At 32.7% G+C, this 15,726-nt stretch overlaps 1 protein-coding gene across 1 annotated transcript; it reads left to right on the plus strand.

Annotated features, from left to right (window-relative positions):
* The first annotated feature begins 8,590 nt into the window (after positions 1 to 8,590).
* LOC115703111 (uncharacterized) lies at positions 8,591 to 12,947 on the plus strand. Its single transcript, XM_061105931.1, has 2 exons — positions 8,591 to 9,472; positions 10,518 to 12,947. The coding sequence occupies exons 1-2, from the start codon at positions 8,591 to 8,593 to the stop codon at positions 12,945 to 12,947; spliced, it is 3,312 nt and encodes a 1,103-aa protein (XP_060961914.1).
* Positions 12,948 to 15,726: the final 2,779 nt, after the last annotated feature.

The raw sequence follows: 15,726 nt of genomic DNA on the forward strand, positions 1-15,726 counted from the left end.
GGCAGTAAGTGAGCTTTTCTGGGGAAAGGTATTAATTGGATGAGTTCGGAGCGGTTGTGTCGTCATAAACATGTAGGAGAATTGGGTTTTTGAAGCTTGAGAGACTTTAATTTGGTTCTTTCGGAGAAACAATATTGGCAATTAATGATGACTCTTTGGTTAGTAGGCTCTATAAGGCAAAATATTATGCTCATGGTAACTTGTTTTCTACTGAATTGGGAGATAAGTACTCTTGAAGCTAAAGATCTAGTACATTCCTGTGCTCAAAGAACAATCGATAATGGGGAAAATATATCCATTCTTGCAGATCCTTGGCTTCCACATAGTTCTAATAGCTATGTCGTTACAAGGCACCTTGCTCTTGTGAACAAATCGGTCAGCTGCCTCTTTCAAGTTGACACTCGTGCTTGGGATGAGGATGTTGTGAGAGACTTGTTTGTTTCACGTGATCAGGACCTTATTTTGTCCATTCAGCTTAATTAGTGATTCGGCCGTAAATGATGGGTGGAACTGGAGACTTGAGACTTGTGGGAATTATTCGGTTAAAAGTGCCTATAAATTTTTACAAGAATCTAAAGGCGCTTGGTGTCGTGATGCCAATACTGATTTTTGGAAGCGTCTTTGGTCGTTACAAATACCTTCTAAGATCAGTAACTTCTTATGGAGTGCTGCTTTGGGTGTGCTCCCAACTTGTTTTCAGCTCTAAAAACGTCATGTTCCCGTCAATGCTGACTGTCCGCTGTGTAGCGCTCATGTAGAAAATGTTCAACATGCGTTGGTGGAGTGTGAGTTTGCTAAAGCTGCTTGGAATCGCAGCATGGTCGACGTTGAGGCTGGGGCTGCAACATTCAGCAGCTGGCTGTTGGGGATCTTCGGCAGAGGGCACGAAAGTAAAATGGAGGAAGTGGCTGTGGTGAGTTGGGCTATTTGGCGCGCGCGGAATGAATTTGTTTGGCAAAAGAAGAGTTGGTCTGCATCAAATATTGTTGCATCAGCTAGGAACATGCTTGATCAGTATAAATTTGCTCAAGGAAGGAAGGGTCTTTCGTTGTCTCCGCTGCATGATGGGGGGCGAAATCTTGAGCGTTCGATTGCACTTGAGTTAAACAAGATCAAAGTTAATGTTGATGGAGCTTTATTTGAACAAGAGAGGCGCTTTGGCATGGGTTGTGTAGCTAAGAATCATCATGGGGCTATGGTAGAAGTATTCAAGAAGGAGAAGATTGGTTGTGTTCAACCCGAAATTGCTGAGATAATAGGCATTAAAGAAGCTTTGAGTTGGATTGCAACTCATTCGTGGGATAGAGTCATGTTGGAAACAAATAGCTTGATGTGTGTCCAAGCGATTCAGAGCGGTATTTTTATGCCTTCACATTTTGATCTTATTGTTCAAGATGTTCAAAATTTGCTTTTGGCTTTATCTTTTGTAAAACGATCTGCAAATAAGTTGGCTTATTGCTTGGCAAGAGACTCTTGTTTCTCTATAGGTCGTGTGCTTCAGCTGGAGGACTGTTCCTCTGAAGTGCGTTCTATTGTTTTGAACGAATTTATTAATTAATAAATCTTATGATTTTTATTCAAAAAAAAAGAGAGAGAGAGAGAGAGAGAGAGAGAGAGAGAGAGAGAGAGAGAGAGAGAGAGAGAGAGAGAGAGAGAGAGAGAGAGAGAGAGAGAGAGAGAGAGAGAGAGAGAGAGAGAGAGAGAGAGAATTAGGTTGGAGTAAACTAATGTTTATTATGCATGTTGGATTACTAGGTTTTAAATTATCTTTTCTTTTTATATGTATTTTTATTTTTGATGTAATCAACTTAAATGGTAGCTAAAATGGATTGGATGGATCCAATCCAATTCAATAAAAAACCAATCAATGCATCCAATGTTTAGAACTGATCCAATCTAATACATCCATTGGATCAGATCAGATCGGATGACTTAATTAGATTGGATTGGATCGGATGACAAAATTCAATATCCAATAAATAGTTGGATTGGATTGGTTGGGTCAAAATCCATTAAATGTGATCCAATGAACACCTCTAATTATTATGAGTATATATGTGTAAGAACAAATAATTTTTTAATAATTTACTTGGTTAAGTTCTAAAATATTGTCATTTTTATTATGGTAATAGATTATTTATTTATTTATTTTTTTACAACTCAGAGAAGTTTTTTTATTACCTGAAAACATATTTATAACTTATATAACTTTCTTTGAAATCTAATTACAAAATTACAATCAATCTCCTATGTTTTTTATATGCATTTTTTGGAAGAAAAAAAAATGTAACTCTATTATGTACATTCTCTTTCACTCTTTACAAGTATATGGTAAAACATTTCGACTTTTGGCAAAATTTCATTCCCGTTCATCCATATAATTTGTACGCCCAAACGGTATTCGCAGCAACTTTCATCATTTGTCGTGACTTGGTTATCTTTGCTCGGGCTAGTTACCTAATTATTTTTGGGATACTATTATTATTATTATTATTATTAGGTTTTTATTTTTTATTTTTACACTTTAAAATATATTTTTTTTTACATTTTTATAGAAATCCACATAGAAACTCATATACCAACCAACGAAATAATTTAAATTGTAACTAAAATTTACGTAGCAACCCACATAAAGATCACTGTAATAACCAAAACTGTAAATTAAAAAAAAAGTTAAAAAATAGTATATAAAGTAATTTTTCTATTATTGTTGTTGTTGTTGTTGTTGTTGTTGTTGTTGTTGTTGTTGTTGTTGTTGTTGTTGTTGTTGTTGTTGTTGTTGTTGTTGTTGTTGTTGTTGTTGTTGTTGTTGTGTATAACAAATATTATGTGTATTTAATTTAGATTTTTATGTGTAAAAAAATAGATTTTTTTATATATATAAAGACATAAATTTATTAATTCAAATAGTAATAATAAAAGGTAAGTATGAAACAGTTATATTTTCTTTTTGAATCAAAGATGATTTTATTTAAAAACTTTTAGCAATTACAATAGTCTTTACATCGAATGGAGCATCATGCTCACTGAAAGTACAATCTGACTTCAAACAAGACCCTCGCGCAACACAGTGAGCAGCCTTGTTAGCAAATCGTTTAACATAAATTTTAAAAACATTATTTAAGAATGATAACAATCCTTGACAATCACGAACAAGCAATCCAAACTGGGATGGCATTGCAATTGAACTTTTAATAGCTTGAATAGCCATCAAGGAATCAGTTTCAAGCACCACATTCAGCCATTGCTTTCTCTTAATCCAGCTTAAGGCTTCTTTGATACCAACTATCTCTGCTATTTCAGGTCGTACCACACCAACACGACTTCCCGAAATAGCTTCGATAAGTTTACCATTTGAATCTTGGGCCACACAACCAAAACCAAACTTGTTATTCGATTGAAAGATAGCGCCATCAACGTTGACCTTAACTGTATGTGTCATTGGTTTCTTCCAATGCCCATTAACATTGTTAATATCATTTACTAACAATGCCCCCATTTTTTGTGATTGAGCACTACTCCATTGGTTAAGAGTTATTTTAGCTGACCGCACCACTTCTAATGTAGAGCAAGTTTTATTATTCCACACAACATCATTCCTCACGGCCCATATTTTCCAGCAAACCATTGCAGCTTCTCGGATGACATCAATCGGCTGTAAATCAAGCAAACTAAAGAACCATGATCTAAATTCATTATTCTGTGTTGCAGCAGTACTAACAGAGGATAAGTTCCAGCAAGCTTTACTAAATCTACATCCAAGAAGAATATGAAATATTGTTTCCTCACCTGAGTTGCATAAAGGGCATAGAGTCTCGACATTCACATGCTTCGTGTTTAATTGAATCTTTGTTGGAAGACACCCAGATATAGCACGCCAAAGGAAATGCTGCACCTTAGGAGGAATATCAATCTGCCACAACCGTTTATAACCATCTCTGTCCTGTTCAATACTAAGGTTGCTGTTATTCTGCTGCAATGCTTTGTATGCAGACTTAACAGTATAAAAACCTGATGAAGATTTATTCCAATACCATGAATCCATGTCCACAGAATCGCTCAGTTGTACAGAAAGAATAAGATCTTTATCCCTATCATTAAACAGGTCATTCAGCACTTCAACATCCCATTGTTTCTGCCCCACCGAAAACAAACTTGACACCAGATGCCCCTCCAACGCAAGGTGGCTGAACTAACATAGGGGTTCTGCTCATCAGGAAACCATGGATCGGCCAGAATATTGACTAAATTCCCTCCACCAATAGACCTCCTAGCACCAGACCGAACCAAATCTTTGGCTTCAAATAAACTCCTCCAAATAAAGCTTGGATTTTGGCCCAAAGTAGCAGTAAGAAAACTACCATTAGGGAAATACCTTGCCTTGTAAATCCTACTTACCAAAGAATTTTCATTCGTTAAGAGTCGCCATCCTTGTTTACCAACGAAAGCCAAGTTGTAATCCCAAAGATCTCGAAATCCAATACCCCCTTCACTTTTATGTCTGCAAAGTCGCTTCCAACTCATCCAACTCACACCTTTAGATGAGTTCGATTGAGACTTCCACCAAAATTTAGACATCATTCCTTCAAGGCTTGAACAAATTTCCTTTGTAAGGAGAAAAATGCTCATAGCATAACTTGGAAGCGCTTGGGCAACCGACTTTATCAAAATTTCTTTTCCTGCTTTAGACCAGAAGCGACTTTCCCAAATTTTTTTTTTCTGCATTTTATCCTTGAGGAAGCCAAGAATAGCATTCTTGTTCCTTCCCATTGTACATGGAAACCCCAAATAAAAGTTGTTCTCCAAAGCTTTCTCCATTCCCAACACCTCACACATCCTATGCCGAGTATCATCAGTAGTATTGTTGCTAAAAAAAATTGATGACTTCACATTGTTAACCTGTTGACCTGACGCTCTTTGATACACCTGTAAGAGTTGTAACACTCTTGCAGCTTCATTCTCATTTGCCTTACAGTACACATAACTATCGTCAGCAAATAGCATGTGTGAAACACGAGGGGCACCTCTTGTAACTTGACATCCCGTCAACCATTTTTTACTCTCATAATGCCGCAACAAAGATGAAAGTCCCTCAGCACAAACTAGAAAAAGATATGGGGAGAGCGAATCTCCCTGCCTTATTCCTCTACCAGGATGAATAGGCCTCATAAATTTTCCCCCATAGGTCACATTATAAGTAACTGTAGTCACACAACTCATGATGAGAGAAACAAAGTGACTACTAAACCCCATACGGATCAGCATAACCTCTAAGAACAACCAACCAACTCGATCATAAGTTTTACTCATGTCGAGTTTGAGAGCCATAAATCCTTCCTTTCCCATCCTTTTCCTCTTCAAATAATGCATAATCTCATAAGAGACCATGATGTTATCAGATATCAACTGACCAGACATAAAAGCACTCTGATTATTGGATATAACATCCGGCAAAGCACTTTTCAATTTATTTGCAATGACTTTTGAAATAACTTTATAAAGAACATTGCACAGAGAAATAGGACGAAGGTCACTCATATGCTCAGGCGACTTTTTCTTTGGAATCAAGACAATATTAGTTTCATTAAGACTAGTAGGGAACGATCCAGATATGAAGAAATTTCTTACCAAACTAACAATGTCATTGCCCACAATGTGCTAGAATTTTTGGTAGAAACCGAGGGTCATGCCATCGGGTCCTGGTGACTTTTCTGGATGCATCTGGAATAAAGCATGTTTTATCTCCTCAACTGTTACAAATTCGATCAGTTTTCCATTTTGCTCCTCAGAAATCCGGGAATGGACACATTCAAGAACATCTCCATAATCAACATTTTCATTACTAAAATGCTGCTTGAAGTAATTCGGGAATGATTCAATTATATTTTTAAAAATATATAAAAATTAATTCTGACTCGAATTTAAATAACCTTGTATAAAAATAACTAACCTATATTTTCCTTTTGAAAAAGTTAATTATTTTAAACAATTATATTATACAAGATATATATGGAACATTTCTTAATGGGTATTACCCGTTGATGGTTACTAAACAATTTAACTATAAATATTAGTTTTAAAAATATTAAACTATTAAATTTTGATCCAACGACGAATAATAAAAAGAAAAATTTGAATTTCTATGCTTAATTTAACTACTTAATTAAAAAAAATATAAAAAAATATTACTTTTTACACTATATCTAAACTATATTTATCTACAAAATACTTAAGTCAAATTCAAATTTTTTTTTTGCCGAAAAACTTTTTTTCTTAATTTTTTTTCAGCCGATGGAACAATCTCAACTCACATAATATAAAAATGAGAGATTTTTTGAATTAGATAGAAAAACTAAGCATAAAACCTCAAATTTTCATAATACTACTTATGAATGAGTAATACCCATTAAAAATGCACCCATATATAAACAATTCACCTCCATTTCTAAACAATTCATAACCAGATTTAAAAAAAATTATCATCAAATATTTGTTTTATATATGAAGAAATCTAAATATTTGTTTTATATATGATGAAATCTTTTCTAAAAGATTTTCTTTCTTTTAAAAATAATATTTTCCCTAGACTTACCAAATAAAGAATAAATACTATAAATAAAACATTTATTGTGATAAGGTTGAATATTTTCTCTGATTCAATTATGGTATTTTGCTTTTTAACACTAATAATTTAAAGCTCACATCTATCATGTGATTATTTAAATATATGTACTTATAAATTATAATTAATATGTATGCTTCCATCAACTAATAAGTTAATGTTTTTTTTTGCTAAAACAATAATTATTGGTTGTGTACAAATGATACTTTTTTTTAAAAAAATTATATGTTTGCATGTTGTAATTTTTCTCTTAATTTAATTTTTGTACTTATGCAAAACCTGTCATCAAACTTTAAATAATAATAAGATCTGTTGTTCATTAAAAAAACTTTAAATAATAAATTGTACTTATTTTATATTATTATTGCTAATATTAAAAAAAGAAGGCATCTTCAAAGAAAATGTAACGTTGTGTGTTTCTTTGGTTCAATTATTAAGGGTGTTTATTGGACCACATGTTTTTAAGTTTATTTAGATCTAATCCAATTATATATTGGATGATGTTAGACTTTACTATCCGATCCGATCTAATTAATTTTAGTCATCAAATCGATTCAATGTGGATGTTGGATTAGATCGATTATATCTATTTTAAATATATTTCATGTATATCTATTGATTTAATTAGTGTTTATCTAATATTTTGGATTTAATATTTATTAGATTGGATCGGATTCATCCAATAATTTAGATCCAGTATCTATTGAATTGAAATAGATCCATCCAATCCAAAAAAAAAAAATGTAAAATGCAAATTTTTAATGTTAATTTATATATATATATTTTACATACAACAACATAAAATCTAATTAGTTATTCAAAACAAATGAAATTATTAATTTATTCGATTAAATGTTGTGTATTAAATTTTTGGACACTTTATCCAACATTACATCTAATCAATTGTGTAATGACCGCATCTTAGGACATGGATTAATGTTACAAAAATTATTAAATACTACGCAAGTGCACACAATCAAGTAGTAAACTCACGCAAGTGAGGTCGAACCAGAGAGAATTGGATTAATTACTACTAAATTATACTTATGATTCTATTTGGCAAATCAATATTTTTTTATGATTCAAAAAGAATGAAAGTAATTCAAGAAACTTAAATAACACAAGTGAAAATCGATCAAGATGAGATAATAGGGAGGAGAATCCTGTTGTTCGTTTACCTAATTGTTAATGCTTAATTGCTATCCTTTTCTTAAAATGAATGACAGATTATAAATTAACCTAACTCTTTTCAGATCTTTTAGGTTCTAAATCACATGTTCTCTAATTAATCTCTTAATTAAACTAACATGAAATCAACATTAAGCAATAATCTACTTGTCACATAAGTCATGTGAATACTCTCGTTTCACATAGAACATCGATTATCCAATTTTAGCATTCTCAATTCTCACTTTTCAGATTTTGAATTGAGATCATAGAACATGTAAAAGGTGATCAAGCTTACACATGGAATTAAACACAAATATAGATAATTTCACAATCAAGAATGGAGGAATGACAATTATTCATTAACTAGGCAAAAACTTTAAACAACATTCATCATCCTCCCTAAATGGGAAATTTAGTTCATAAACAAATCCATAACCATTCCTATAACAATATTCAACATAAAGAAATTAAAAAGGAATAGAGAAAGAAATTGTTGGTGGAATGATTCGGGATCTTCACTTTGCTCCTCTTGTCGCTTTTCGCTGTATTTTAGGTCTCCAAATCGCTTCCCCTAATTTCCAATCGCAGTTTTCTATTTATAACTAATTTCCATCTCGCCGCGACCAAGTTGTTGCTCGCCGCGGCCAGATAGGCTTCTAAAAACAACGTTTCTATAGTGCCACTATGGCTGCGGCAAGGGTGTATCTCGCCGCGGCGACTGGAGCATTGAAATTCGAGCATTCTGCCTTCGAGTTATAGCCGCGACCACAATGATCTAGCCGCGGCCAGAAGTGCGTCATGCCTAAAATTGGCATTTTTTTCTTGGCTCCGCTTGTCTTTTACTGCACTTTTACATCCCTCCTATCTAGTGCTCTCCTGGTTAGAGCGGTGATCGGAAAAAGATTCCATATAGAGGACACTAGTTGCCCCCTATGTGGCTTGAGTGAGGAATCCTTTGAACACCTGTTCCTTTCCTGTGATGTGGAGTTTCATTTTTGGCGATCTTCTCCCTGGAGTATCTTTCCGGTGTGTGATACATGCATCTGTGTCTGGGATTGGATCAAATTCATTTGCGATCTAAATAATAGAGGGGTCCGAGTTGATGATGTTTTCTTTTATGCCTCGATTGTTGTGGATACTATTTGGAGGGTACACAATGAGAAGGTCCATAATAACTGTCCTCCTGACCTAAAAAAGTGTATTGATAATATTTGTATTTCTTATGCAGATTTGCATGCTTCCTTACTTCCTAGTCCCACTCCAGTTTTAAAGGAAGCTTGGTTCCCTTCTCTTCCGGATTGGATTAAGCTGAATTGTGATGTCAAGGTGGGATTTGATAGTATGTGCATTGCTGTTGTTGTAAGGAATCATTTTGGCAGAGTGATTAGAGTTCAGACGGCTCGGGAAGATTTCTCGGATGTTCTCTGTGGAGAAGCTGCGGCCTGCTGCTTGGCTGTGTCAGTAGCCTTAGATATCAGCTCCAAGTTTGTTATTGTGGAGAATGACTCGATGGTGGTTATCAATGCTATCAATGGGAAGGACTCTCGTTGGGCCCTTGAAAACTATATTTCATTTTGTACTAAGTCTTCTCCCTCCTTTATTAGTTGTAATTTCTCTTATATAAGTAGAACATGTAATTTTGCCGCTCATAATGTGGCTAGATGGGCGTTTGCTCATCAGGTGTTTGGGTCTATCCCAATTTCTTCCTTACCAGACAGGGGCGGACGTACATGTATATGTACTGTGGCCTTGGCCACCCCCAAACTTTCATAATTGTTAATTATTACCCTTTTATTTATGTATAGATTTTTTTTTTCTATTATGTAAAACAATATCCACCTTTATTATATATATCTATAAATAATTTTAGGACCCACTTTTAGAAAAGTCAAATTATATATTTAAAAGCGAAGTTACCTTCTTTTTTTTCGTTTCTTTTTGAATAAATATTTATTATTTAATATTATATTTATTTAACTATTACCATTTATATTCAAAGCCCACTACTTTTATCTTTTCTTTAGGCAAACAAGAAAGAGAAACTGGCAACAAAAAAATTAGATTAATCTTTAGGTTATTTCCCTTTCGCATTTAGCAATTCAAAATTTTTGGGGCAAGATACTATTCTGCAGTAAAAGGTATTCACATTGAAATTAATTTTTTTTGTTATTCTATTATTTATATGCATACAGAAAATAATGTGTGTATATATATAATTTATTAATTGATTACAATTTTGAATTGACATTAGAGATCCACTCGTCAGCCTCCACTCTACATACAATATAAAAGATTGATATCAAAACAAAGGTATGTCATAAATTCTAAATTCTAAATTTTAAATTTGTTCTTTACTCAAATAAATGGTTATGTATTTCAATTTCATTATTTTATTGATTATAACTTATATATAAAAGAAATTGAGTTAATTACTACTACAGTAATTAAAAAAAATCTACAATTAAAAGATTGTTTTCTTCTTATTTTGAATTATATGATTAAATTTTTTTGATCTATATAATATATTTTTTAATTGTGATATTTATACCCTTCTTTTACATGATAGACTTTTAATTGTTTAATTGAATAAAAGTTCAATTTAAAATGAGTTTTTAATTTTGTATTTGATGTTTTTTTTTTTGTTGTTAAGATGTTATTTATCTATAATAGGTTTTGTTAATAATTTGATTAAGTTATATAATTATGTGATTTTTTTTATATGTAGATGAGAAAACCAGCTACAATCGACACATTTTTTAAGAGAAAAAATAGTGAAGCTTCTACATCTAATGTGTCATCAATTTCACCTGTAGATATTGATCATGTAAATTTTGAAAATCGCTCTGCAAAATCTTTAAGACTTGACATTAAAGAAGGATTTGATATCAATTCGTTAGTGCGTGATCTTGGAATACGCCCACCAATATGGGAGTATCCTCCTGAGAAGCGTGATGAAGTCCGTAGAGCTTATATTAAAGCTGGTCCATATCAGATTATACTTTCTAGCTATCAAAAATCGGAGAAAGTACATTCACGTAGTTTTCAGTCATCCTGGTTTAAGCTATTTCCATCGTGGTTGGAATACTCTCCTAAAGTAAATGCAGCATTTTGTCTACCATGCTTTCTATTTCATGCTAAAGATGGAACCTCTGGATTAGATGCGTTTACTATTAACGGATTTCGATCATGGAATAAGGTGAGAGGAAAAAATTGTGCATTTGTAGCACATATTAGAAAAGATATAAATTCTCCTCATAGAAATGCTGAGAAAGCACTTGCTGATCTTATGAACCAACCATCACATGTTGCAAGAAGGTTTGCAAACTTCACATCACAAGAAATTGCTGAAAATAGACTTCGCTTGAAAACTTTAATTGAGGGAATTAGGTGGCTTGCATTTCAAGCATGCCCTTTTAGAGGTCATGATGAATCTAAAACATCAATTAATCGCGGAAACTTTCTAGAGTTATTGAGTTTCATAAGTTCTTATAATGATAAGGTAGTAGAAGTTTTGGATAAAGCTCCACGAAATGCCACATATACATCACCAACAACACAAAAACAAGTTTCGCATGTCTTGGGGAATAAAGTGAGGAATGCAATTCGTGAAGAAATTGGTGATGCAAATTTTTCTATAATAGTTGATGAAGCACGAGATGAATCTAAGAAGGAGCAAATGTCAATTGTTTTGAGATTTGTTGACAAAGATGGTTGTGTGCAAGAGCGTTTTTTTGGGCTTATTCATGTCAAAGACACTGCTGCTTTAACATTAAAACAAGGTATTTTCTCTATCCTCTCAAATCGTAGTCTTGATGTTCATTCCATTCGTGGACAAGGTTATGATGGTGCAAGTAACATGCGTGGTCAATGGAACGGTTTACAAGCTTTAATTTCAAATGAATGTCCTTATGCTTATTATGTTCATTGTTTTGCACATCGTTTGCAATTAGCATTAGTTGCTGCATCTAGAGAAGTTATTCCTCTCCATCAATTTGTTATAAAGTTGAACTCTATTGTTTATATTGTTAGTGCATCGTGTAAGCGTAATGACCAACTAAGAATTGCTCAAGCTGCAAATGTTGCTCATTTACTTGAGATGGATGAACTAGAAAGTGGGAAATGGCTTAATCAAATTGGTTCTTTACAAAGGGCTGGTGACGCTCGTTGGAGTTCTCACTTGAAATCTATTTCTAGTTTGATAAAGATGTTCAGCGCAACATGTGAAGTTTTATTAAATATTATTGAAGACGGCACTACTTTTGCTCAACGAGGAGATGCAGATGCAACTTATGAGGCGGCAACTTCATTTGAATTTGTTTTCATTTTGCATCTCATGAAAAAAATTCTAGAGATTTCTAATATACTCTGTCAAGCTTTGCAACTTCAGTCTCAAGATATTTTAAATGCAATGCATCTTGTTTCATCTACTAAGATTCTCATTCAAAAATTAAGAGAAGATGGATGGAATGAATTAGTTGATGAGGTGAAATCCTTTTGTGAACCTATTAATATACTTGTGCCCAATTTTAATGCTCATTATACTGCGAGAAGAGGAAGAGCTCGCGGTCAACAAGGTGTCATTACAGTGGAGCATTATTATAGAGTTGATATCTTCAATGCAGTGGTAGACTTTCAACTGCAAGAATTAAACAACAAATTCAATGACAACACAGTAGAGTTACTCATTCTTAGTTCAGCTCTAGATCCGAGAGAGATGCGTGTATCATTGAGAGTTGATGACATTTGCAAACTGGTACAAAAATTTTACCCAAGAGATTTCACAGAATACGAAATGATACATCTAAGGACGCAATTTGAACATTTTGATCATGTGCGAAATATTCCTGATTTTATAGTCTTAACAACTATCTCTGATTTATGTCAGTGGCTGGTAAAAACTAGAAAAGCAGAAGTTTTTCCACTTGTGTATAGAGTGGTAACTCTTATTCTTACACTTCCAGTTTCTACAAATACAACAGAGCGATCGTTTTCAGCAATGAATTTAGTGAAAACTACACTCCGCAACAAGATGGAAGATGAATTTTTAAGTGATTGTTTGCTAGTGTATATTGAAAGAGAAATTGCTGAAAAATTTAGTATAGATCCAATTATAGATAATTTTCGTGACATGCAAGAGAGACGTTCTATATTTTAATTTAATTATGAATTTAATAATATATTTTTTTTTCAAAAAAAATATTAAGTTTTACTATAGTTTGGCCCCCCCTCAAATAAATTCCTTGCTCCGCCCCTTTTACCAGACAATATATTTTGTAACGACCGAGAGGTCTGACTTATTTTGAATTTATGATACAAACGCCTTTTTTCAAAAGGTAGGGCTCTTGCCTATGTTCATAAAGAAGGCTAATGATAAGTGATTGACCTAATCAAGGCTGTCTGAAGGTATTAAAATGCCTAAGGTAAAATATAAAATGAGGCCTTTTCTTTTTATGAAAATTTAAAATATTTTTTTTTTAATTTTTTTCTTCCAAATATTATTTAAATTTTGATACAAATATAATTTAACTTTTTTATCTTCTTATAACAAATAATTTTTCTCATCATATAACTTAATTTAAAGTAATTTTTAATTAATAATATTTTTATTGAAATATTATATAGTTTAAGACTTTTATAGAAACATTAAAAATAAATCACGTGATTATTTAAAGCTCACGTCAATCATGTGATTATTTAAATATATATATATTTATAAAATAATTAATATGTATGCTTCCATCAATCAATAAATTACAATTTTTTTTGCTAAAAAAATTACAATTATTATTGGTTGTACAGATTATACTTTTTATTATTTTCTAAAATTATATGTTTGAACGTTGCCATTTTTCTCTTATTTTAATTTCTGTACCTATGCAAAAGCTGTCATCAAACTTTAAATAATGATATGATCAGTTGTTCATTAAAAAAACTTTAAATAATAACGAGTTATTAATTAGATTTTTTGTTTTGTTAAATGATAAAATAGACTCTGTATTTTCCCAAATGGTACAAATAGGATTCTGAACTGATTTTTTTATCAAAATAAAATTTAATAATAATTCAATCTAAGGTATTAAGACAAAACTGTTTATATTTTCTGAATCTGCTTGTGTTAAGAATTGTTTTTAAGTTAGTTATATTAAAAAAAAGTTGTCAAAAATTAAACTTAAGGTGTTATTTTTACTATTTTAGAAAATACATGATATATTTTGTCATTCGACAAAACAGAAGGTCCAATCAATAATTTTTGTAAAATACAACATTTAAAATAATATTTATCATACTAATAAATTGCATTTATTTTATATAATCATTGCTAATTATAAAAAAAAAGAAGGCATCTTACAAAGAAAATGAACAAGACACATGTAATAAAGAAGGCATGTAATAATTTTTGCAGAATATAAAATTTAAAATAATATTTATCTATAATAATAAATTATATTTATTTTATATAATCATTGCTAATTATTAAAAAAAGAAGGGATCTTACAAAGAAAATGAATGAGACACAAGTAATAAATACAAGGTGGGGCTCTTACCTATTCTATAAAAGTCAATTATAAGTGACTGACCCAATAAAAAACAAGAAGTAACTCTTTCCTATGCTTATTTCCTTTTTTTAAATTAAAACTAATAAGGGGAATCATCTGGTTATATACTTTTTAATTTTTACCATTTGAGTTATTAAATAATTTTTATATAAATTGTTATATAAATTTAAGTTACGATTTAAGATTTAAGTTACTCTAGTAAGTTATTATGTAAATTTCTTGCAGTGTGAATGATATTTTTTTTCCCCTTGTAAAGCAAAATATTATATTTATTGTTTACACAATAAGTATATATATATATATATATATTCTAGGTGATTGTTACGTGCCAAGCCACGTAGTGTTAGTTTTATTTAATATTTTAGTTTTTTATTTTAATTAATAATTAAAATAGTATAATTATTTGAACGATTTGTTTTATAAAAATAAAATATGTGTCAGTATATTTAGTAAGTAAAACATAATTGTGTTATAATAATGTATGTTATTAATAGTAAAATATACATTAATCTTGTGACAGTCAGTAGTCCCGTGATCCGTAAGGGGAAATACCGGGTAAGCTGTACAATCTCACACCGCCTGGGGAAGGTCAAGTGGGATGATTCTAAGACTGTGTAGGTATGGGACTACACAGTTGAAGAGAGCTTAAATAGATTAATTGGTACTACCTATATCAACAAGGTGCATCTTGTTTTTCGGTAGCCCATCACGAAAGAACTCCACAGTTAAGCGTGCTTGACCTGGAGCAATTTTAGGATGGGTGACCTCGCAGGAAGTTTTCCCAGGATGCGTGTGAGTGAGGACAAAGCACGCTGGAAACACTCGTGTTGGTCTGTAGGGTCAGTCATCAATCCAGGAAGTAGCCAGAGTGACGTACTCGTGTATAAGAGTCATTCATTCCGTGGGTGTAAGGGCCCAATGGAGGCTTGAAGCGGGGACGTTACAAATGGTATCGGAACGCCGGCCAGTAGGAAGTGTGGTCGACGAGGACGTCGGACCCGTGGGGGGTGATTGTGACAGTCAGTAGTCCCGTGATCCGTAAGGGGAAATACCGGGTAAGCTGTACAATCTCACACCGCCTGGGGAAGGTCAAGTGGGATGATTCTAAGACTGTGTAGGTATGGGACTACACAGTTGAAGAGAGCTTAAATAGATTAATTGGTACTACCTATATCAACAAGGTGCATCTTGTTTTTCGGTAGCCCATCACGAAAGAACTCCACAGTTAAGCGTGCTTGACCTGGAGCAATTTTAGGATGGGTGACCTCCTGGGAAGTTTTCCCAGGATGCGTGTGAGTGAGGACAAAGCACGCTGGAAACACTCGTGTTGGTCTGTAGGGTCAGTCATCAATCCAGGAAGTAGCCAGAGTGACGTAC

This window comes from Cannabis sativa, chromosome X, assembly GCF_029168945.1.
Source record: "Cannabis sativa cultivar Pink pepper isolate KNU-18-1 chromosome X, ASM2916894v1, whole genome shotgun sequence".
Classification (NCBI taxonomy): Eukaryota; Viridiplantae; Streptophyta; class Magnoliopsida; order Rosales; family Cannabaceae; genus Cannabis; species Cannabis sativa.